General features: G+C 38.5%; 2 protein-coding genes across 2 annotated transcripts in view; one reads left to right on the top strand and one right to left on the bottom strand.

Moving 5' to 3' along the window:
- Positions 1–4966: 4966 nt before the first annotated feature.
- LOC135700297 (uncharacterized) lies at positions 4967–5798 on the bottom strand. The gene is made up of 2 exons (XM_065220763.1): positions 5493–5798; positions 4967–5432 (listed from the first exon to the last, which is right to left on the bottom strand). Exons 1-2 carry the CDS (start codon positions 5736–5738, stop codon positions 4974–4976), a joined length of 705 nt encoding a protein of 234 aa, XP_065076835.1. The 5' UTR covers positions 5739–5798; the 3' UTR covers positions 4967–4973.
- A 20304-nt stretch (positions 5799–26102) lies between these two features.
- The window catches only part of LOC135700327 (EGFR adapter protein-like), a 60632-nt gene continuing 60324 nt past the window's right edge, over positions 26103–26410 (top strand). The window contains exon 1 of the mRNA XM_065220818.1: positions 26103–26183. The gene's annotated coding sequence lies outside the window, so the exon portion shown is untranslated. The remainder of the gene's footprint in view (positions 26184–26410) is intronic.

Here is a 26410-nt window from a genome sequence, read left to right as displayed (position 1 = left end):
AAACTATTGGGCCACCCTTAGCTCAGTCGCTAAAGGCACCGCTACAAAGCAAGACCATGCTGGAGGTGGCTGGGGTAGATTCTCGGTCCGGTCTACGAATATTTCGGGTTGGAAGTTTTCTCGACTTCCCTAGGCATAGAGTATAAGATTGTACTTGCCACACAATTATACTAATGCAAAAATGGTACAGGCATCGAAAGCTGTCAATTAATAACTGTGAAAGTGCATCTAAAACACTTCGTTGAGAGCACACAATAAGCTGATTTGCGATAAGCAATAAACTTGAAATGCGAAGAAGAAGATGAAGAAGAAGATGTTCTGAAAATTTCAGGGAAGTCCAGAGAACTTCAGGAAAATTTGAAGGAAGTTTTGGACACTTCCATTTAAAGGGTGTCCACGATGAAATTGCCACACTATGAAATTGCTCTAACTTTTTAACCGTTGGGTAGAATTTAATGAAAATTTGGGTGGATTTAGTTCATAGTGCATTATTTACATCCTGCAAGTTTTAAAGTCCTGTGATCAAAACTCGCGGAAATGGAGTCGAAAGAACAGCTCTTGCGTGATAAAATCTTGCGCATTCATCACGAGAACAAGGATCTCTCGCATCGTTCCATCGCTAAAACGTTGGGAATCGCGAATTCCACGGTGTCGCGAGTGATTAAGCGGTTCGAGGAACGGTTGACCACCGATCGGAAGCCCAGAAGTGAAGGAAAAAGTATTCCGTACAACACCAAAAATCACAACCGCGTAGTTGGGGCCTTCAACCGAAATCCGAACGCCTCCGTTAGGGATGTGGCTAAGAAGCTGCACCTAAGCCGAAGTTTTGTCCAGAAGGCCAAAACTAAGGCTGGGCTTCGAACGTTCAAGGTACAAAAGGCCCCTAATCGCGACGAGAAGCAGAACAAGTCCGCCAAAACCCGTGCCAGGAAGTTGTACCTCAACATGCTGACGAAAGTTGAATGCTGGATCATGGACGACGAAACATATGTGAAGGCCGACTTCAAACAGATCCCCGGCAACCTGTTTTTCACGGCCAAGGATAAGTTCAGCGTTCCGGAGCATGTCCGCACTCAGAAAATGTCCAAATTTGCGAAGAAATTCGTGGTTTGGCAAGCCATCTGCACGTGCGGGAAGCGGAGTGCACCTTTCGTGACCCAGGACACGATGAACGGACAGGTGTACATAAAAGAGTGCCTCCAGAAGCGGCTGCTTCCTCTCCTGAAGGCCCACAACGTCCCAACAATCTTCTGGCCGGATTTGGCCTCATGCCACTACTCCAAGGACGTGCTGAAGTGGTATGCGGACAATAAGGTCAATTTCGTGCCGAAAATGTTCAACCCTCCCAACACTCCGGAGCTCCGCCCCATCGAGAAGTACTGGGCGATTATGAAGCAGCACCTTCTTAAACGACCTAAGGTAGTGAAGACAGTCGAGGAACTGAAGAAAGTATGGGTTTACATGCAAAAAACGGTTGATTCACAGGTTGTGCAGAATCTTATGGCCGGGGTTAAGGCCAAGGTGCGGGCATTTGCGTATGGACTGTAAATAAAATACGAGTAAAATGGTAAAATGAAGTTTAATAGTTATTTCTCAATCCCTGAAAATTTGATGGCAATCGGATGAAAACTCGAATTTTGCGAATCAATTTTGTGTGTGGCAATTTCATCGTGGACACCCTTTATGTCAGGGAAGGAAACCCAAGTGAATTGAGAGTTTCTGGAAAGCTCCAATATCACCAGGGCAGTTCAGAAAATCTAAAGAAAGTGCAATAAATTTGAAGGAAATTTTGGAACTATAAAGAAGTTCCTAGAAACTCAGGGAGTTATGTGAAAATCTTAGATCGCCTTCATTATTCCGTTTTAATTTCAGGAGATCTGTGGGAACTTAAGGATGTTACAGAAATTTCAAAAAATTCCAAAGAACTGAAGGGAAGTTAACAAATTTCAGGAAAACTGTGGGAATTTCATAGAACTCATAAGAAAAATCAGAAAATTTCTCAGAAACTCTAAAGAGCTTAGAAAAATTTCAAGCACATCAGGAAAAATCGAAAGCATTTGATAAGAAATTTCGTAAGCTTTGAGGCTGTTGCAAGAATTAAGGGAACTTCAAGAAAGACCAATGAAAATGCATTAATTTCAGAAAAAAGCAGGAATTTTTGAGAAGTTTCCAGATTTTCAAGAAATCCCGAGAATTTTAAGGTCTGCAACTGGTAAACTGCACACCATTTTTGGGAACCTCGCAGAAGCTGAGAGAACTTCGCGAACGTTTAGGGATTTTTTAAGTACAGTTCAATTTTGTTCAGGACAGCACGAAGTCCTTCAGGAGAATTGCAGAACTTTAGAAAATGTCTGAAGACGTTAGGGCAGTCCAATTAAGTTCAGGGAAATTATAGGGTGACACACAGTAGACAAAATTATGGAGACTGGCAAAATTTTGTCAAAATTCAAAGGACCATAACTTTTTGAAAAATGGTCCAAATTTTATGGTTTCAATTTCATTCGACAGGAAATTTATCGAATATATATAAATCATTGGATAACTTTTGGTGGCTGAACGGCACCGGTGGTGTAGTGGTAAGCGTGATTACCTCTCACCCCAGCAGGCCTGGGTTCAATCCCAGTCGGCGCCGCCGGGATGTTCTGAGGCATAACATCTCTGATCACGCCTTCCTTCGGATGGGAAGTAAAGCCGTTGGTCCCCGGTTCATGAGTTGATGGGTCGATAGGTAGGGTCCAGGTGTGGGAGCTGCCTTCCTGCCTCAGCACGGAAAACAAGATCGACGGAAAAAACAAAACCAAAGGAAACTTTTGGTGGCCAGTGATGGTGGTTCCGGTAATGCGAACAGTAATGTTAATCTCTTGAATAAAGTCAACATAGGTATCGCTCCTCATGATTTTGCAGCTCGATATCTTCAGAATCACGAGTTGCGATGGTCATTTTGGAGGAGGTTATGGGTGCCCCGGGGGATGTCTTCAATTGGGGCCATGACCGGAACCATATCAATATGGGTGTTAAACTTCATGGTTTTGCTTGCCTATGACAATGGAAGTTCGATCAGATCCACGATTTGCTCTGGTTATCTTGGAGCAGGTTCTGGGTGCCCCGGGGATGTGGTCAATTCGGGCCATGACCGGAACCATATCAATGTTGTATCTGTTGGAACTTATCAATTAATTGTTGCTTATTTTCGCAGTTTTACCGGTGAAACATTGATTTTCTATTCCTACTTGCCACTTGTCTTTTGCTCACTGTCAATAGTGTATTGCTCCTGACCAAGCAGATTTATTGGTAATAATGAGCATTGCATTCTGTGCATTCTTTAGGAGTCGTTTATATATTTACCATTGATAGTCACACACACATGGGCTGTAATGAAACGCTCATTGTCGACCTTTCTTGACGCTAAATTGTGCTAAACCTTCTTGTCCTCAGCGAGGTTTATGGAATAGTGAAGGGTGGACTATATTGTAAATATAATATATTTGGCTTAATACTTCTTTTTCTATCTTTATAATAGAAGTGTACAGACTGTAGCCTTAAATTTTATCTGCCTGTAGCAAATTACAGTCATGTTTCAATTTACCCTGTCTGTATCTGTTGGAGATTCATATTATCACTTGCTGAATTAGTGATGTCTATTGGATTGTTGACCTTCAAAAAAAATACCGGTTTTCATGCATCATGTGCAAGAGCATCGTTTTATGAACCCAACGATATATATTTTTTTTCCATCCCATAGACTTTCATCTCGATTTTTAAATAGCAAATATTTTGACACTAAACTTGTCAGTTGACAGCTCGCTTCTATACAAATTCCCAACCAGGGGCGCTAAGATGGTAATGTAAGCTAATGTAATCGCATTTATTTAAAATAGTTCCAGAGCTCCAAAATTTATAAAATTTAGGATTCCGTTTCCATTTTAAATGCAGATTATGAGATGCATTCACATCCTTCGCCTAAAGCGGCGCAGATGGTGTAGTGGTGAGCGTGAATACCTCTCACCCCAGCAGGCCTGGGTTCAATCCGAGTCGGCGCCGCCAGGATGTCCTGAGGCATAACATCTTTGATCACGCCTTCAAGGGCACTAAAGCCGTTGATCCCCGGTCTATGAATTGATGGGTCGATAGGTAGGGTCCAGGTGTGGGAGCTGCCTCCCTGATGTCGGTAGCATTGAGCACGGAAAACAAGATCGATGAAAAACAAATCAAGGAAAAAAATTAACATGATCTTATAAAAGTGGCATTAAATAATTATAATGATAAATAAATTTCTGTCTACACCAAAATTTGCCATTTTCAGAAAATATTCTTACTGAAAACTGGTTAAAAGTAGTAACTGATTGAAAAGTTTTCATCATTTTAATATTAAATATCATTTACCAGATTTTCCCTTGTTAAAAGGCACAATAAATGTGACAGAAACATCGCATATGAATGATGGGACTACCATTTACCATACAGCACCTGTTCGATTTTGAAAACAGACCCGAAAATGTAGTTTGAAAGAATCGAACCTTACCAAAATAGAACGGTTTTATTTTGAAATTTAATGTATGACTTTTTGATTTTGAACCACCGTGAATAATTCTATGACAAAGCCGTTTTTAGTAATTAATCTTTTATTAAAAATTGTAATCACAAGGAGCAAAAATACATTATTTTCAAAATCTTTTCGATTTTGGCACGGTTTTAAATTTGAACCCAAAATCAAACGGTTACTGTACTAGATTAAATCATGTTTGTCCATGGTGTAAACCTCATTTTCAAGCATCAAAGTCTGGGAGTCATAACCTCAAGCATCTACTAAGAATGACAAATTGTTTCCACGAGCATTTATTAAAACTGATATCACAAACTAACAAACATACTAAACATATTAAATTGCACACAACAGTAAGCTCCAAATTATCCACAAACTCTACGCACGTTTCACCCCACCCAAGGACAATCAATCTTGTTCCTCTTTTCACTCAACCGAATCGGCGAGCACAGTGCCGGAACTGAGCTTCGCATCGAGCCCCGTTCGCCTCGAACTCCGTCAGCTTTGGAACGTTGCGGAAAATTGACTCTACGATACCATCAGATTCCTCCGGCGGTTCGGAACCATCCCTACCGACGGCCAACCGATCACGAACCACCTCTTGCATTTTCCATATAAAGGGCTTAATTTTGCAGATCAACAACCGGATACAACCGGAATCCTCCGCTGGTGTGTGCTGTAGATTTGCTAAATCTGATTCGAGGAAATCGGTCAGATTGCCATCCTGGATCGATTCCAGCATGTAGCGGAACTGCTTCGGCGGATTGTTCAGTAACCAGTCCAGTGGGGACTCGGACTGAAGGATGGTTGATTCATCCGGCTTAGGGAATTCTGAATCGGAGTTTTGATCGAGCCCTGGCTTCTTGAACGTTCCCAAGTTCGTTGCAATCTACAAACATAGCGAGCGGTTATTCATTTCACTTTTCAAACTACATTCTGTACTACTCACCACGTGGGCCACAAAAATTAATGCATTCATAACCAACGCTCCCAGCTTACTGCCGTTTAGTCCAATCAGTTTCCAAATCAGCACCATCATAGTGGCCGTCTTCTTTTGCAGTGGTGTATTGGCTTCCGGTTTTAGAAATATACCCTGGCGCGAGAATCCCTTCGCCACCAGATCTGCCACGTCCGATATCGTTTCGATGCCTAACAAGCTTCCCGCCATCCGGACTCCGGTTTTGATGTCCTGCATAAAATCTCCGACCACCGGATTCGGTCCCCGGCCAACAACCAGCAGCAACAACGGAACGACAACAACCAACGTCACAAACCGCACCCGCTTCATGGTCACAAGTTTATTTTTTTTTTTTGTATCTGAAACTTGATCCACAGCAGACAGCTAGTAGTTTCACGTCAGACACAAAAGCGAAGTGCAAATCTGGTGCTGTCTGAAGAAGAACTAAACCACCCGCAGCAGCAGGTTGGTGACAAAAACTCTTCCGGAAACCGTTCGGTGTCGAACATCCACAGAAGCAGGAGGAGGGATGAGAGTTTGTTGCTCCGATTTGCTACCGTTTTTATTTTTTTCCAAGTCGGTGGAACGAGCCTTCATGTAGCGGTACTATGCAGATTGATGCCTATGCTTTCCGCCCCCTCATGTGGAACGGAAAGTCGGAGAATGCACTGCTGCATGTCATGGTTGTGAGGTATATGCTTTAGGTGTTTTGTGTTTTCTTTATCTTTTCATTACTTTCATATTGTAAGAACTGTTAAGCGGGGGAAAAGGGCCTCCGCCCGCACGCGCTAGTGATACAGATCAAGTTCGATAATCTGGCAGAATATCTATTACGACCAGTGCTGGTACACCAAAGAACTGGTTGGCTGCAGAACATCTGAAAACTTAACATCAACAAGCCGAGGCTTGAGAATGATCATGTTTGTTTGAACACATATCAACCATGATTATTTATCACGAACACGAAATTATTGCGACACCGAAAATGTCATGCAAATTTTCTTATAATGTTAAGAATCAAACCAAAATTTTAGGGTAGTTTTATACATATATTTACTTCAAAAATCAAAAGAAAAGTTAATCGATGGAGCCTTGAGTGTAAAATTGAACGCATTTTCGCTTGATGCCCTCCATCAAAGTCTTTACAGTGTCATCCGGTACCAGTTTCTCAGTTTTTTTTCCATTTTCATAACATGTCCTTCTCGTCTTTGACTATCTTCTTGCTCTTCCGAAGTTCCCGCTTCATTATTGCCCAGTACTGCTCCACCGGGCGCAGCTCCGGACAGTTTGGCGGATTCATGTCCTTTGGAACAAAATGGACAGAATTGGCCTCATACCACTCCAGGACACTTTTAGAATAGTGGCATGATGCCAAATCTGGCCAAAACAGCGGAGCTTCGTCGTGCTGCTGCAAGAACGGCAAAAGGCGCTTCTCGAGGCACTCAGATTTGTAGATCTCGCCATTTACTGTGCCCTTTGTCACGAAAGGCTCACTCCTCAGTCCGCAAGAGCAGATGGCCTGCCAAATGAGATATTTGAAGGCGAACTTCGACATTTTCTTCTTCTTAAATTTTTCGTCCACATCGAACTTGCTCTTGCCGGTGAAAAACTCCAACCCCGGAATTTGCTTAAAATCGGCTTTTATATACGTTTCGTCGTCCATCACACAGCAGCCATATTTTGTCAGCATCTTCTCGTAGAGCTTCCGTGCCCGAGTTTTAGCCGTCGATTGTTGCCGCTCATCGCGGTTTGGGAAGTTCTGTACCTTGTATGTATGTAGTCCAGCTCTCTTCTTTGCATTCTGGACGTAGCTCTGCGACATGCCGATCTTTTTAGCCAAATCACGGCTTGAGACGTTGGGATTTGCTTTAATCATCCGCTCCGTCTTTTTGTTCTCCGGTCCCAGCTTTCTTCCAGCTCCTTTGCCGTGGTCCAACGTCAACCGCTCCGCTTCAACACTCTGGAGACGGTTGAATGGTGCATGTTCAACATTTTTCCCAACTGCCGGTGCGACAGGTCAGGAAATTCCAGGTGTTTGGAAAGAATTTGTTCTCTCAACTCGCGTTGGTTCACCTCCATTTTCGTTGAATCGAAAAACACGACTTCGAGTTTGACAGCATGTACACAATACACATCAATGAGAAAGTGTGCAAAATTTGGTTGACTTTTACCCAATGGTAAAAAAGTTATGCCCTGTTGAATGTGTCGCAATAATTTCGTGTTCGCCCTTTATGTTCACGTTTTAGTATGAACCAAAATGTATGCACACATTTTGAGACTCTGTTTTTGGGCTTGGTTTTCCAAACTACTCCAGTAGACATGTTTTAAAAAGTTATTCAAACATGAATAATACACATTTTAGCGTGAACACGATGTACTACTGCCTTTATGAACTTTATTTCATGGCTTCAAGAAAGAGTTTCGTACGGATGTACTGAAAATCGAAATGCATCGTCTACTGATGATTTGTAGACAACTAAAAAAATCCTCACGTCTGATCAAAATGTTTAAGCACTTTATTTTTCATATGCACAATCACATTTATTAAAAGTATATTTCACCATGGTTCAATGTGTTCTACACGTTGATCTGAAGTGTTTGAAACTTTGATAGGTTCATAATCTTTCTCTATCAATTTGCATGCATTGCATATCCCTAATAAACAAATACCACAAACGAACTGTATCCCGGATGGGTAAACTATCCCATAAATGGTTTGGATTGAACCCCGAACACGTCGTTAAGCTCTGTTTCATGGTTATTTTTATTAGCGATTTAATCACACTACTGTTCAAAACAGATGGAAGCGATGTGAATTGCTCGTTCTGCAAGGTAAACATCGAAAACATGAGTTGTGACTTCATCCTTATCAACCAGCCTCATATATGAGAACAACCGTAGCCCAGTGAGATCGAACGAAGACCACGGCAGCAGCACATTCCAAATAGTCCAGGATCAATTCCCAGATCAGACCCATTAAAAATCGCATCTGTACGGACTGCCCTTTGGCAACTTTGTTTATATATTTATCGATTCAATGTTAGAGTCGGTAAAGTGGAAGTCGATACAAAAAGTACAAAATTTGAACTATGATGTGCAAAAGCTATCGATATCACCATGTGAGGCACGTAGACTCCAAGTGTGTCACAATTCGAACCAATAGTGTTGAGGCATGGTTCACAGCATGAAATGGATATGTTTCACAATAAGTGCTCAATTAAGTGTGACTCATATAATCATGACGTTTGGATTTTTTTTCTATCGAACCATCAACTCATGGACCAACGGCTTTACTTCCCTTCCAAAGGAAAGAAAAGCGTGATAAGAGATTTAATGCCCCAGAAAATTTCGGCGGCGCCGACTGGGATTGAACCCAGGCCCTTCGGGGTGAGAGGCAATCACGCTTACCACTACACCACCGGCACCGCTCAAATTAACGCACTTGATTGAATTGTGCATTAACTATTGACTTAGTAAAAAAAAAAAATGCCTTCAGATGAATTGTTCACATATGCATGGCCCACAAATCTACAATTTTAAAAAAATATCATGGCCTACTTTTATAAAAGATTAAAAACATAACTTTTTCCCATAAAGAGATAGAAAGATACTTGCTTGCGCAAAGTTGTAAAACAACTAAAAATATGATTTATTTTTTTAAGATGCAAAATATCTATGTCTAATAGTTTTAAAGACATGGACCGTTTTCTTTGATAACCCCTGTACTAAATTAAGGTTTTATTTTTTTTTTCCTTGATTTGTTTTTCGTCTATCTTGTTTTGCGTGCTGAGCACCAATGCTACCGACGCCAGGAAGGCAGCTCCCCACACCTGAACCCTACCTATCGACCCATCAACTCATGAACCGGGACCAACGGCTTTACTTCCCTCCGAAGGAAGGCGTGATCAGAGATGTTATGCCTCAGAACATCCCGGCGGTGCCGTCTGGGATTGAACCCAGGCCTGCTGGGGTGAGAGGTTATCACGCTTACCACTACACCACCGGCGTCACTAGGTTTTAATTATTGGCTTTTAAAAAATATTTTTTCCCAATAAACTAATAGCTAAGATAATAATGTTCTAGATAAATGTAAACAATGTGATAACTGCCTGGTTTTGCTCAATACAGTGTGTGGCTATGTACATTTCTTGCAAAGTTATAGTACTTTTTAACTTTATTTTTCAGTATTTTGACTGCATATAGGAGAGAAGGTGGCGAACCGGGGCACAATATCAACAACTCCTTTTAAAGTTTAGACTTTGTGCTACAAAGTAGTAAAGGTTTGGTTAGCGCCAATTCATAATTGAGTGAATAGGGTCACGTTGATTGGTTGCGTGCTTTGCCATTTTCTATACAACATTACGTGTTGAAATGTTGGGATTTCGGGTGAAATTACCCTTCATCTTTCCCTCCATTTCCTACATGCTGCTTCCGGGTTCCTTTCTGATCCGTGCTTGTGATCCAATGTCAACCGGACCGTGAACCTGTTTATAACTCTTTTTTTTTTTTGTTTATTAATTTATTTGATAAGGCTCAAACGAATTAACTATACAGAACCGAGGATTCTGTCCATTGCAGCAATGGACACAAAACGTGGTCCGCACTCACACACTCATCACGAAACGGTTGCTTTCCACAGTCGACGACGCATCGACCGAAAGAACTGCTGATGAAGAACAATGAGGAGGACCACACAATGCACAGTGGTCCATAATGCAGATTTAGATGGAATGATATATTTTGAGCCTGAAATTGAAACTTTAGACTAAAAGTCTCTTCAACAAAGTTGTTCCTTATAGTTAGGTCCTCATTTTTATGACAATGAATTCTAGGGTAGTTCTAATTATCATTAAAATCAAAAAAATAACTTTTTTGTTTGAATAAATTAAGGTATACATTTTTGGGCAAAGTTATAACTGAGCTTATTTCAAGCAAATTTGTATAAAAAACTTTTTTGTATCTCTTAAATTGACCGATTTAGAGCTATTTTTTTCGAATTGAGTTAGGGTATCCCTAAAAAAAAAACAATTGTTTTGCTCTAGTTTTCTTATTTCAAATTTCTCAGCAAAGGATCTTTAGAAGGCGCAAATTTTCGTTGCACAAAGCTTGTCAATATCTTTCGCCGATCAAGAGTTACTGATGTTTTCCTACTTAAAATATTCCCTTTTCAAATATTAATATATCTAGTTGGGGCAACAAACAAAAAGTTTTTCTATGGCATTTAAAAGAGCGTATGTTATTCTCAATAATGTGAGAAAAATTAGAGGTATGTTATTTTTAAAACTCGTATAAAATTAATTTGAATTTATTCATAGTTTTTAATATAAAAACTGGGTATATCTTTTTTTATTAGAAGAGATACAGACCATAACTTTTGCTATGAAACGTGCATCCTAAGAGTTTAAAAAGTTTCTAGTAAAAGGACTGTCATGAGAAATTTCAAATAAAAAAGTTATTTGCAAAAGATGGTTTTCATAGGACCACTCTAATGACAAATTTACATAAAATGTGCTAGCAAATTTGTTACAATATTTAGACATTGAGTGTCTTCATCTTCAAAGAACTTTTTGTGCTTAAATATTCCCTTCTTTTGGTGTTTGCAAGCGTCAGGGTGGTTCTAAAATTAGGGGATTTTGAAAACAACTTTTTTGTTTTACAAAATAAAAACACCTGCTGTTCAAAAAAGTTGAAGCTAAGTTGATTTCAAGCAACTTTGCCAGAGATATTTTTTTCTATCTTTTAACGTTCTCATGTTAGAGTTATTTTTCGGAGTTGACTTAGGGCGTTCCTGGAAAAAATAGTTGTTAGCACTAAATTTTTTATTTCAAACTTCTCGTGAAAGTCATTATCTAGATACTTTTAAAACTCTTTAAGACGAATGTTTTACAGCGAATTTTTTTTGTCTGTATCTCTTCTAATAAAAAAGATATACCCAAACATAGTAAAAATATAAAATACATTCCAATTGATTTTATATGAGTTTAAAAAATAACAAACCTCCAACTTTTCCATATTATTAAGAATAATACAGGGTGCGTGACGAATTTTTGTAGTAAATGACATATTTGAGAAAAATTACACCAGTTAGCTAATCTAGCAATGAATGTTATGTGATTTATTTTCTTTCGCAAAATATGGAAGTTGTAACTAATTTTATTCAAAAAAATCGCTTTCCCTTTCGACGACTGTAGCTAGACGCTTCCGGAAACTGCCATATGCACGTTTGACAATGTTTTAATCCATAGATGTCATCACTACCTTGATTTTAGCTTTTAGGGACTTAAGTGTTGTGCTAGGGGTTCAATTGGTATTCCGTTCGACGATGCCCCGTACAAAATAATCCAACGGATTGATATCGGGACTGCTTGGGGGCCAAATTTCTTTCTCCCAAAATTCCGAAATATTTTCCGCAAGCCATTTCCGTGTTTTATTATTAGTATGAGCAGGTTCTCCGTTTTATCACTTTCCCAGGCCTTTTTATATTATACACTGTTCTTTCAGACACATTTATCCACCGAATTATTTCTATTACGCTTACTCCGGCGCGCAACAAAGCGACAGCGGCTGACCGATTACTCTTTTGTTTCGACATCTTTACGTTTACTCAACACTGTTTGTTTACATCTTACACCTAACAGTATGGGCAATTCAGTGCTGCCAAATATATCTAAATCATGATCCGCAAGCATGAGAAATTACTATTTGAAATTTACTGCAAAAATTCGTCACGCACCCTGTATACGAAAATTTGCGCCTTTCAAAGATCTAATAGTTCTTTCAAGACACCTTTGCTGAGAAATTTGAAATAAGAAAACTAGAGCAAAACAACTGTCTTTTTAAAGCCCACTAACTCAATTAAAAAATAGCTCTAAATCGGTCAAATTAAGTGCTACAAAAAAGTTTTTGTGTACAAAGTTGCTTGAAAAAAGCTCTACTAACTTTGCCGAATAATGTATACCAAGATTGCAAATACTCATTTCAGCTAAAATAACGTTTTTCGGAATAATAAAACCAAAAGATAGTATGATGACATGTTTTACTTGTAACTTACAAGAAGAGGTAATACGGTATACGTTTGAAACATAACTCCTGTAAATTTTGCTTACACATTATTTGCAACCTCTTCTTGTATCTTATCTATTCAAAATATGATCATTAGACTGATGCAAATTTTGACATTTTCGCTCCACAGTGCTTAAACGGTTCCAAATCGGGTCCTGATTAGTCTCTCAAAATTTGAACTCATTCGATAAGAAACTGACTTGGCACAAACCATTTGAAGTTTATATAGAAATTACTATAGGAAAACCAAATGTTTTGTTCATATCCATCTAACAATTTACAATATCGCTCTGCTTTAAAAAATGATAACTGAACTCGTAGAAAATTTTCTCAGCTAAAACTTTGTTCTTAACCACTTTTCAATATAATGTAAGCATCAAAAGTTATCAATAATTCAAGCCACTAATGTCTTACGATTATGCTCAATCAACTGTTCAGCAGGCAACATTGGTGTTTCTGGCGCTTGGAATAGAGCACAAAAATCATGGCTACTATGTCACACTGCAAGATACAGTGTTGCTCACAAAACAGCTGCTTGATCATGCCTTAAGAATATCAATCTCTGAAACAATTAATAACTATTGTATTTAACGTTTGGCTCAACAACTATATTCTGCTAAGTTGAAGCTGAAAATGTTTTCCCAAAAGTATAGCTTTTGAATTTTTGAACAGTGCAATATGGAAAAGGTAAGAAGACAATGGACAAAAAGTTTGGATATCCCATAGTAATTTCCATGTAAACTTCAAATGGTTTGTGCCAAGTCAGTTTCTTTTCAATTGAGTTCAAATTTTGGGAGACTAATCAGGACCCGATTTGGAACCGTATGAGCACTGTGGAGCGAAAATGTCAAAATTTGCATCAGTCTAATGATCATAGCATCTAATTATTTGATAATTAAAAAAAAACATTGTTTTATCTGAAATGAGTATTTGCAACCTTGATGTATAACTAAATTTATTCGAACGAAAAAGTTTTTTTTTTATTTTAATGATAATAAGAACCACCCTAGAATTCATTGTCATAAAAATGAGGGCCTAACTATAATGAACAACTTTGTTGAAGAGACTTTTAGTCTAAAGATTCAATTCCAGACTCAAAACATATCATTCCATCTAAATCTGCATTCTGGACCACTGTGCAATAGTTGCTGCCTAGAAAACAGACGATCGCGTGGCACACATCGAGAGTGGCCTGCTTTTGTCAACAGCTGAGTGAACACTGTTTATAACTCTTGATACGGTTGAACTATTGACATGCAGTATTTTTCCTAAAGCACGATAGGACAGCTCCGGATTTTCCATTTGAGCGTACAAAATTTGTTCACTTGACTCACTTCCAACCTAGCCGAATCTAAACAGACAATAACGCAATTTAAAGGATGTAGACAATACACTTTAAAGAGAAACTAGTCAAGTTTTGGTTAATTTCTGCCTAGTAGGAATAAAGATACAGCCAGTTGTAAATGTTGCTATTATTTCGTTTTCATCATTTACGTGTTTTGGCCGGATAAAGCATCATCGCATTATGCTAAGCAAAACACTAATTTTCTTGGAAAATCAAAATATCCCGTGTTTACAAAAAAAAAAACCGGAATCGAACAAACTTGCCTCAGTGTCACCCAATTGAAGATTTTTTTTTTGGAAATATGAGTTCGTTGGTGTACAAAAACAATTGGAGGGCCAAGAATTGTGATAAACCAAATCAAAAGTTGCATTGGTAAAGTTTATTTAAATACTGTACAACGCTCATGTTCTCACATCATGACAAAGCTACGTCAAACAGCTGATAACGAACCTTATTCAAATGTGTATTGATGTTTTGTTTTGTAGAAACGTGTCGTACCTTCATTTGAAATAAATCGTTTTTTTTTTTCTTTTGTCAAACATGTGTTTTTAATGAGCCCAAACAAAAATTCTCATCCCGTTATCAGAATTATGAAAAGGGCTTATTTACATCTTATTCTGAGACACAATTTTGGTAAAATAAACGGTTTTAGAGATAGAATTTATTGAAAAATTCATGTGTGAAAACACATACGCCCTTTTCAAAAATGAGTCTTGAATTCAAATGGTCTCGTGTTTCATGTTTCATTCAGATCTGCAAGAGTCGTGCCAGATTTTCACTTTTTCTGGCAGATTTCAACTGGAAATGCTCATGACAATAAATCGATAGAATAAATTGCAAATATATCCTACAATTGATCCTACGTATTAAAAAATATCATGAGATGATATTTTAATTAAATTGTTCCAAGGCTAATGCTTTAACCTTAATTGATATTATTTTATTCAAATGTAATCATATTCAATGAGATGCATACAAGTATTTGTTCGATGGAAATGCCGAATCCAAAATTCCAGTGATTTATTTAACGTACTCTGGAATACTATGGGGAGATATTTTTAGCAATAATACCAAGTAGGTCCGGCTTTACCATGCTTTTATTTTAAATTATGCCAATAGGTGCAACTCACTTAAGTGTGCTTTTCAAATATTTAAACCCAGCTTTTTTTCTAGTTGCATCATTTGAGATTGCAAAAATCAGTCTTCATATTAATCTTCTTGCCATGAGCATGAGAATTTGCACAAAGAACCTTATGAATGGGGCTTGGGACTAGCAATTCATTCTGAGTGTACAAAATCCAGAGAATCCATATTTTTTAGGCCAATAACGGCGCCGGCCACGTCGTTACGGTCATCGGGGAGGGAAAGAATTTTTATTTCAACAACCATTGCTACTAGAGACCGAGTATACCTCTGCATCTCCACGATTGTCACAGGAAGGACGTTTTTGTTAGTGGGAAGGGTAAATTAGATCTGGATTCACATTGGAAAGTGATGCGATCTTTTAAAACCTATTAAGCAATTTACGCGACCCTATCAACTCAGTAAATGTAAAGAGGCTTGGGTTTTAACCCACGATCTTCTGCTCAGTAAGAAAAAACGGTCGCTCTAAGGCCACCGTGCGCCTTACATCACAACAAGCTACGACCGACGATCGTTCATTATCGGTTACAAGAAGCTATTACAATAAAATTAAATCATCCAAAGTAGTTAACAATGTCTTCCGAACCGATTCAGGCGTACATCACATTTGTCTAAATATACTTATTAATTTTCTGAATCGTTCCTCCAATTTCTGTTATTAACGATTTTCTACAATAGAGACCTGGATATGTTAACTTAGTAATGTAATGAGGCTTGGTTTTTAAACCATGATCTTCTACTCATTAAGTAAAAACAGTTGCTCTACCTATAGCCACCTTGCCCCTTACATTACCACAATCTACGACCGACTCAACAAAAAGTTATTAAAATGAAGCGACGTCTCTGAAAGCAGCCAACAATGTCTTATAAACTGGATCACGCATACACCCTTTCCGAAATTCATGGTTTAAACTATTCAACTTTTGGTTATTAACTGCGCTTTATGCTCTCGGCACCCAACGATGGTGGTTTACCCAAGCAACAATTTTTGTTTTATTTAAGTTTTATAGCAGTTGATATAACCAAATTATAAAACCTTCACTGACGACCACATTGCTTTAACAATCTCCTGAGAACCGCAATACAGCCATGTCATGGCCAATTGGCCCAGTTTTAATGCAGTCATTAAAACTTGATATGCGAACTACTTTAGGAGCATAGGATTTATGTCAGTTTTATCACACTCTAGACGTGATTGTTAAAAATGAAAACATAAAACCTCCTCCATGTCAGAAAGTTTTAACAGCCTTCTAATGACTACCATAAAACTATATTACAACCGCATAAATCGCTCCTGAAGAAGTTGATAAAACATGATACGCAAAACATTTTGACAACTTTGAAGGTTTTAAGTTGGGGTTTTTGGATGATAGTTAATATTGAGAAATATTTTATTGTGGTTTTATTCTTTCGATGTTTGATGTGAAATCATGATCCTTGTCAGTTGATAATAATAGCTGATATTATTGTATATTGAAAATAAGACGACTTTATTATAATTTTAAACCAATCTGTATATGCTTCACAGCATGCCGTGCAATATTTATGGTGATTATTATACCAAATAGGAGCATAAATTTAGTGCGCCATATGAATACTAAAATATAGGGATATTATTAATTTGTCTGCATTAGCACCATGCATTAAAGAGTCATTCAAAGATTATCTATTTAGTACAAAACTGTTACTACTGTTGAGCAATAACCAGTTACATATTATTTAATTATACATAGATGTATGAAAGTGTTTTATTGCCTATCAATTAAAGCGTAATTATTCATACTGTGTGAAATTTGTTCGTTCGGCGACATTTTTTTTCGTTATAACTTGCTACTCCTTAAAAATACCTCAATATAACATATTCTCCTAGATTGGAATTCTATAGCATAACATAAACCTAATGGTTGTATTTTAGCATTTCGTAGTCCAAATTGAGAGCGTTAAGTTATATTTAAGCTATATAACTAGCTTGCTGGTTTTATTCGGTACAGCGAATTAAAACAAAACAAAAACCATGACCACCTGTCAAAAAGTCAACATTCCAAGCGATCCTCCTATTTTCGCTTGTAATCAAGATGTTAGAAATGCTTATTAGATCCACTAAAAGCTTTTTCAATACAAGGTTTAAAGCCGTGATGCCAATACTGGCCATCTCCAAACGGATTTAGTGAAACTGTCGGCGTTGCTTTAAGAAGGGTTCGTGGATCTTTCGGAAGTGTATCGGAAAGCCGCTTGTTCAATATTTTTAAGAGCTCCTTCACCGCACTGGGCCTTATGTAGGGATCGTATAACTGTAGTTCCTCCAGGAGTTTCATATTGTCGATCGTCTCATCTTCATCGTGTTCAGAAGCACTGAAGGGGTTTTCATTTCATATATCTGAATAGATTTGTTTTTTATAATGACAAAAAATTTCAGAGTATTTTTTGTTGTAGCAGTATATTTCTTATCTGTGAATCTTAGGCCTCTGATAAAGATGATAGTTGTAATGAAGCTTTAATGAAGGTCTAAGACTGCTTCAAGTTTTATGTCGGTCATAAAAAGTGTACCATAAAACATAATTGTATGTTTTGTTTTGGTTTTATTCTTCAGTTATAAGTAGTGATGCAGAACCACCTTACAGCTACCGTTAAAACTATGAAGTCTGAGTTTTAATTTAGTAGTCATAAAACAGTTTTATAAATGACTTGACGGCCTGATTTTATGACAAGCACACAAAACCGTAATACAACCACAGGCTGGAAGGGATGCTATGATAAAACAATGATAAAATAAGAATAAATCTTCCAAGCATTTAGATTGTTACTTGGGTATAAACCCATGATATTCTGCTCATTAAGCAAAACCGATCCTTCCAGGGTTATCGAGCATCTCAAAACCACGACTAAATATGATTAAGTTTTCACTTGGAATGTAATGAACAACAGAGATATGCGATAATTCATATAGTTTCAGCGGCTGATGGTTATTTTTAAATATACTAGCGGTACTGCCTACGGCGACTACGACGGCGAATACGACGGCGCCAACGACGACGACAACAGCGAATTTGTAACTTACCATTTGTCTAGGATATAATACCTTTGTCAGCCACTTCATATTAATCTTCTTGCCATTAATAAAAACTTGGTTTGAATTTAAAGAAATCATGCAAAAGTAACTAACGCCTGTAAACCGATATAACTGATGACAACCTCTAGCGATATTATTTCTAACGATAAAAAAAAAAGAATTTAAAAGAAACTGATCACAATTTTCACCAATTTCAACGAAAATGGACGTAGCTTTAGCAAGCATCGATCACAATTTTTAAGTAAATTGATCATGTTATTTTTTACAAAGGAATTGGCCATCATAGTCGTTCAGGACCTGCTGTCGGATGTGAAGAGGGGGTCTTTCAACCCACTCATTATGGCGAGTATCCAATGAGACTTGATGATGGTCAGTTATTGCCTGATGTATCTGTGATTTCCAGGGAGAGCAGTCCAGTTCCAGTTAGATTCCTTGCCGTAAGCAGGACATCGTGATCTTCTACCAAAACGCCGGTGGAATGAATTCTGATGTTGAAGAGTACCGCCTAGCTGTATCGGATTGTTGCTACGATGTAATTTCCTGTGCGAAACGTGGCTCGATTATCGAAAGCTTTCCAGTCTCGGTCCTGATTACGAGGTCTTTCGTTGCGATCGGAATCCTAACAACAGCCGTAAATCTACTGGTGAAGGTGTCCTTGTAGCTGTACGTGACGGGTTGAAGGCAAAGGCAATCGAGAACTTTTCATGGAACTATGTGGAGCAGGTTTGGACAGCCATCAATCTGGGTGATCGCACACTATTTCTATGCGCTCTGTACATTCCACCTGATCGAGTCCGGGACAATGAACTCATCGATACTCACTGTCGGTCAGTTTTCACAGTTATCGAAAGTGACACCCCAGTTGAGGAGATATTCATTTTTGGTGACTTCAATCTGCCAGGCGTTTCGTGGAGTCCATCTCATAGCGGATTCCTGTACCCTGTACACACTAAAACAATCTGAATTTTACTGGTGATGTAAACATCCATGCATGCAAACATTCATGCATGTAAACTTCCTTTTCACGTAAACTAGCAGCTTGCAAGAAATGTTGCAAACAAAGGTGGAAAGTTGCATACAATATATGGAATATTGCATGACATGTCTCATAAATTTACACGATTTATAATGTAAATTTGTATGATTTATGACGCTCCATTTATGTGCATCATAGTAACGGAAATTTACACTACTTTGTTTTAGCTGTGTACATTTCACGCAGGAGCTATTAGTCTTCTCGACAACTACAGCGCAGTGACACTTTCTCAAATTAACCATGTAGTTAACGAAAATGATCGTAGTTTGGACCTCTCCTTCGTGAGCATACAGGACAGTGCTCCATTAATTTCCTCGGCTGCTTGTGCACTAACTAAGCTAGTTCCACATCACCCTTCTCTAATTGACACTGTAGAGGACAAACTCGTGCGTGATTTCGACGATTATCCTGCTACGGTTTCTTATGACTTCCGTAAAGCTGACCACCGTAGCATCATAGATGTATTGTCTAGCATGGTATGGGAGAACATCCTTGATCCAGATGACGTTGAGGCTGCAGCGCAAACCTTTTCACATGTCTTGGCATATGTTATTGACAGACACGTCCCGAAAAGAACTCACCACAAAGTGTCTCACCCTCCCTGCACTGAACGAATTTGACATATTCCTGTTATGTGGAAGTCTAATAAATTTGCGCTATAAGATAATCCATTGAAAATGATATGATTGACAATGTGTCAGGTAAATTCTATATGAATATCTGATACATTTACAATGCTGATAATTTGGTAACTTTTATATGATCGTCATATGATAAATGAAAATCGATCAAATTATAATAATTAACTGAAATGGATTTGAAACCCATAAGCATAAGCTATACTTTTCACCACAATATAATATATGTGTCATAAATCAATCGAAGTAAAGTTTATGTGAAAATAACATGAAATTTACTTCTTCTTTTGACACATATATTTAATCGATTTCTAAAAATAAATTCGAAAAATAAACATCAGGCAGTGGGAGCTTTCACAGTTGTGCCTTTTTTTTATTGTAGCTGATTTGGGATTCGATCAAGATCTGTTGAGGTGTGATGCTTTCGGTGTCTGTGCTCGATTCCACTGGGCCACGGCTGACTTCAAGATTGAGCTCGTTCAAATAGCATGAAGTAAGAACAGCTCTCCCGACATGGAATGCAGTGCAACGTTATGCTCGTTTTGCTAGAGTGAAGACAAATAGCACTGACAAATTTATGTTCCGTTTCGGTGGTGTGGTTTGTTCAATTCTTTCTTAACGCACCTGTGTGCAATAAATCAACGACTAAATTATATGATTTGATAGAACTGGCTCATGAAGTTCGAATACTACTTAGGACTGGAATCTGAATTAGCCGTGTAGAAGGCTTACAATTAGAATCATAGCAAAGTAAATATTACAGTAGAATCATTTTTTTTTCAATCTCAATACATTCTTTTCTGGAACCAATTATCATATGAAACAATAACAAACAAAGATTATTCAATACAGTATCATTGTTGTTAGTAGTATCAACAATCAATACGAAACTAACGATTTTAAATTGGCTCACCACTTTAGTAGCCTATTGGTCCCAAGCAAACGATTAAAGTACCCTATTCTAGTCGAAATTCTAGTACTACGCAATGTTTGTTTTGATTCGCTATGAAAGTTTGACAGATAAAATGAGGGGTTATTGGTTTTTCCTATGTTTCGAGGGGTGAATCGATTAGCTTGGGACCGAAGAGAGTACCAGAGCTGAGCCAAAAAGTTGAGCACGTTATTTCGGGACCTTCTAGTCTTAGAGTTACCTCTATGGTAGTATTTAGTTCAGCTAATCATTTTAATGAGTGTACGTTAACATCGTTGAAAATTGTTTCAATAATTTATAAAGAACAATCATGTAAGATGTATTTTATTGGGAGCGATATTCATCCCAGAAAAAAAAACATGCAAAAACAAATGCTTGCTGTTGGATTTCTTAAAAGGCATTTCTATATGACTATTTGATGATTGGGATAGATCTGTTTACAATCTTTAAACCACAAACGAAGTGACAGACGACTTACTGGCGAAGAAATCCATTTAAATAATGTGGTTCACTGTAATAGAATTTTCTTGGAAGCTTGTGCCATCATCCACCAGATGGGTTAGTTTTTTTGTTTTGATTTGAACAAAGTTGATTTTGTGTACAATGATTCTTTGACAGTGTGCAAAGAGTGCGTATCATTTTGTCATTTTTTTATGCATTTCAGTTTTGAGTAGAGTGAAAGAGATAGAACCAAAATATTCTAGTACATTTGGTGAAAATGCTAGTTCAATCCAATAGTAGTGTTGCCATGTTGTACAATCCAGTAGTAGTGGTGTTGCCATGTGGTACACTGAAAAATTGCAATAGCAGGTTAGTCACCAAAGTTTTCGAGCCGCTCCGTCTGTCACTTCGTTTGTGTTTAAACGTCAAAAATCAAAGCAAGCTATTACAATGAGATATACATGTTTTCCTATACTGCAAAGTTAAATGACAGTCCAATAGTTTCTACATGTCTATTTACACGCGACATATCAACAAACGTCAAAAATCAGTAAAAGCAACTCCAATAAAAGATACATGATTATCTTATAAGATATATATTTTAGTGAGCAATATTCATCATGAAAACAGGTATATTTTACTGAATTTTCTCATAGTGCAAACTTATATGATTTTCCATTAGTTTCTAGATGTCTGTTCCCACCCATGACATATCAACAGTTTTTCACCATGAAATATATCAGACAATATTCATATACTTCTTACCTTCGCTAACCACGTTCGAAGCAAAGTATTATCAAGTACTAAGTATGTGAAATTACGATAGAAATCATTCCATATCGCAGTCATAGTTTTTAAGTGATAATCCAATGGAATCTATCAATCATCACATAGAATGAATAAATCTGCTGACATTGCTATGTTATAAGATGGATCCAATAAACGGTACATGTCGATTTGTTTCAGTGTGGCAGACGAGAGAGCTACGTAGGTTGAAGTCAATCAAGAGAGCTGCATTGAGAAGATTTACGAAGTATCGCACGCTTCCTCTGAAACTACATTATGTGGGGCTGAATCACATGTACCAGCGAGTCAGTTGTGAATGCTTTTCAAGTTTCAACTTAAGCTGCACCCGAAATCCTTTTGGAACTACGTGAACGAGCAACGCAGGGAATCCGGCCTCCCATCGTCTATGGAATTCAACGGAGAAGTTGCTACCACCGTTCAGGATATATGCCACCTTTTTTTCGAAAAGTTTGCCAGTGTATTCACTAATGAGATACTAACAGACGACCATATTAATCTGGCTGCCAGGAACGTTCCAGTAAATGATCAAACACTGGGTGCAAATGATGTTAATACTGAGATGATTTCTAAAGCCGCGACCCTGCTCAAGTCATCCTTCAATCCTGGACCTGATGGAGTTCCATCTGTATTTTTAAAGAGACATATTGCTAGCTTGTTAATTCCGCTTCTTCGCCTGTTCCGAATGTCTCTCTCCAGTGGCATATTTCCATTTTGCTGGAAATTTGTGCACATGTTTCCCGTCCACAAAAAAAGGAAGGAACCGAGCTGTGGATAACTTTCGAGGAATTACATCGTTAAGTGCCGTTTCGAAGCTATTCGAGCTAGTCATTATGAAACCGTTGCTGTCCTATTGCTAGCTGTGTTTGAGTGCAGATCAACATGGGTTTACTGTCGGCCACTCTACAACCACCAATCTACTGTGTCTCACATCGTCTATAACCGAAAACATGTCGGATCGGGTTCAAACGAACTTTATTTATTCAGACCTATCCGCAGCATTCGACAAGTTGAACCATGCTATTGCGATTGCTAAAGTCGGCAGGCTCGGTGTATGCGGTAATCTTCTGAGTTGGTTTCGATCATATCTTACCGGTTGGCCACTAAAGGTTGCCATAGGAGATTGCAGATCAGCTAGCTTCTTCGCCACATCAGGTATACCTCAGGGAAGCTACATGGGACCGGTAATTTTTATACTGAACTTCAACGACGTGCATCTGGTCATCGAAGCTCCTCGGTTATCATATGCAGATGGCCTCAAAATCTTCCTACGAATCTGCTCCATTGCTGATTGCCACTTTCTTCAACGTCAGCTGAATGTATTCGCTAGTTGGTGCAGGTTAAACAGAATGGTAGAATTTGGCTGGGTTCAAAATTCTCCGCTATTACGTTCTCACGAAAACAACAACCGATAATATTTAGCTATGACCAGCTTGGCTCGACAATCGAACGCGTGAATCAGGTGAAAGACTTGCGTGTGATCTTGGATTCGCAGCTTTCATTCAAGCAACACATTGCATATGTTGTTGATAAGGCGTCAAGAACTTTAGGGTTCATTTTTAGGATAGCTAAAAACTTCACTGATATCTACTGTCTAAAATCTCTCTATTGTTCGCTTGTTCGATCGCTGCTTGAGTATTGTTCAGCGGTTTGAAACCCAAACTACAACAACGGTGCCGGGAGAATTGAATCTGTTCAACGTCGCTTTCTTCGTTTTGCGTTGCGTAGATTGCCTTGGAATGACCCGTTTCGATTACCCAGTTACGAGAGCCGTTGTCAACTTATCGACCTAGAACTTCTCCGGACTAGAAGTGACACAAGCAGAGCCCAAACCGTGGCCAATATTCTGCAAGGAAGGACAGATTGCGAGGCTACCCTGAGGCAAATTGACCTGAATATTCAACCCCGACCGCTTCGTAATAACCTTATGCTAAGACTGCCTCTACGTCGCACAATTTATGGGGCATTCGGTGCGATTTGCGGACTGCAGAGAACATTCAACAGAGTTGCATCTGTTTTCGACTTTCATCTCTCCCGTGATGCGCTTCGTCGAAAGTTTTCTTCTGTTTTTCACCGGCAGGAGTAACTGACTATAAGATATATGGTTGTTTATGTTATGACATAAACATTGTTTTGTAGTAAAGTTTTAATTATTCAAACCGCCCCTGGACTGGAAAAAAAACCATTAACATTTAACAAATTTCTTCAATATCAGAGTTGGTTGGAAATGCTAACATGAAGCTTTTAGTGTGATGATTTATTAGCTAGAGAATGATCTTTTAGAAGAGGGTAGGTGGATAGTTCCGTTAGAGTACGGCAGTATGAAAATTGAATAGAAGTTGAAAATGAGCGAAGGGCCATTAATGCGACAGTTTTCAAGATAGACGCACATTTTTGCCTAACCCGTACGATGTACGCGGGGACTTGAAGTATGTCTCCAAGTCCACAGGCAAAAATGTGCGTCCCTCTTGTTGCTCATAAACTGACTGCGGCTGTGGAATAGTTCTAGCGACGTTTTCATCACTACCTAAAGCCCCACGTTGCGAGAGCATTTCCAGTCGATGGTGTGTTATAATGCAGTTCTTCTTTACCCAACTATTGTGTTGCTCCTCTCGTCATGACCAACGGGTGATTGTTGCGTGCTGTACCATCATCAGCATTGTTGACGGCTACTACCGCCTTGAGTTGTTACATTCAAAGTGTTTTTATGTTACTTCATACGCGAAGTTAACGATTTTCAGAGTTGGTTGGAAATGCTAACATGAAGCTTTTAGTGTGATGATTTATTAGCTAGAGAATGATCTTTTAGAAGAGGGTAGCTGGATAGTTCCGTTAGAGTACGGCAGTATGATTATAATTTCGTCTCACTTGCTGCAATAATTGAATTTATATGTGCCTAATACACTGTATTAATTAGAAATATAATTATTATTTTACTTGTACCTCGGCATTGAGCACATGCTTGGTGCTGCAGTCGTTGTGAGCGTTCACACGGTAAGGTTCCAGGTCTGCCAGGGCGTCAATGCGTGGGATTCCAAGTTCTTCGTGGACGTCCAGGAAAATTTCGCGCAAATTTGTGTGTCCGTTGGTAGGAAAGTCTCTGTGTTTTTATGGTTTTTTTCAATTTGAACGATTAAAAAAACTCTAAAATTGATGGTTTGAAAAAAAAGATCTTATTCCGGATTTGTATCTGAAGGACGAAAAGTGGAAAAGGCTGATAGGCAAACAGAAGGTCATCAAGATGCAGTGAATCAAGCGGGACGCCATCCGGGAAGTTGAAGCATTTGAGTAAGGGTTGGTCGCCGGTAAGGGCCAGTAAGTGCTGCCAGCAGATGAATCAAGAGGTATGCGAAACAAAATTGATAAGAAATGTCCATTCAAATCGATTTAATACAGTTGAACAAATTTCAAAACTATATACGTGCCAGATTTGGAAATAATATTTTTGAATCTGGAAGTGTGTTTATGATACCATTATCCATTTGATAAAGGTAGAGTGAACATGCGGGGCTTATTGTAAGCAAAAGTGACCTCGGAGTGGTCGTGAATTACCAGGCATTCTGAAATGGGTCACTGGAGCTGCAATAGAGCTAACACCTTCTAACTCCCGGACTAAACCTGCTTTAATTTAAGGGTAATAAAAAGCAGTTTTCTTCCATAGTAACACTGCCGGACAGTGGGGGTTAGATTGTACACACACACACACACCTCGGCATTGAGCACATGCTTTTGGAAACTGTTAATAATTCCTTTTAGTTTTACCACATAGTGGCTACTTATTGTTTAACATCATGCCATTTTTTATAGAGATTTTTAGTCGGCTAGTTTATCTCTTTATCATGCCAATATGAAATGAAAGGAGAAGCCAAAGTAGTTGCACGTGGACCAGAGTAGTTTCAAATAATGATTTCAAAACAGTCGGAGTCGGTACTTTTCCTTCGCCTCCAACTCATTATGCTCAAAAGTGCGTCCGATTCCGACTCGACAGCCCTGAAATAGTCGGAGAACCACGCATTATACCGTTGCATATTCCGTTCTGTTGATTACATCGAGTTGAACAAATACAACAAAAATAATGCCAAACAATTGCTTCTCTTCTCCTACCTTTCGTTTCACAGGCCATTACGTCTCTTGTTAACAAACCTCTCCAAATGAGCACCACCATCATCGTCATCATTCAGCGTGAATTCGATCGCCATTGAACATTTTCAGGTAAGTTTATTTTTTTTTTTTTTTTGCAACAGCTGTAACATAAAAAAACAACTTCAACCACCCTTGACTGACCGAACAGTCGAGTTAATGGTTTGCTAATTAAGGCTGGTTGTCAATGGAAACTTTAGAACTCGATTGTTGCTTCGTTGCATTTGACCTGATAAAAAATAATAATTCTGCCTGTTCGTTTGTTCGCTTTGATTGGCGAGTTTCTTCGTGATTTTTTC

The sequence above is a fragment of the Ochlerotatus camptorhynchus genome, unplaced genomic scaffold (genome assembly GCF_037179485.1).
Source record: "Ochlerotatus camptorhynchus isolate MF236.1 unplaced genomic scaffold, CSIRO-AGI_Acam_v1.1 ptg000132l, whole genome shotgun sequence".
NCBI lineage: Eukaryota > Metazoa > Arthropoda > Insecta > Diptera > Culicidae > Ochlerotatus > Ochlerotatus camptorhynchus.
This window is presented reverse-complemented; position numbering and strand designations above follow the sequence as displayed.

Bases quoted from the DNA above. Each gene is read 5' to 3' on its own strand.
- LOC135700297 (XM_065220763.1), bottom strand. From the start codon at position 5,738: ATGCAGGACATCAAAACCGGAGTCCGGATGGCGGGAAGCTTGTTAGGC. The intron at 5,433-5,492 runs GTGAGTAGTACA...CTATGTTTGTAG, and splicing joins TAATTTTTGTGGCCCACGTG to ATTGCAACGAACTTGGGAAC.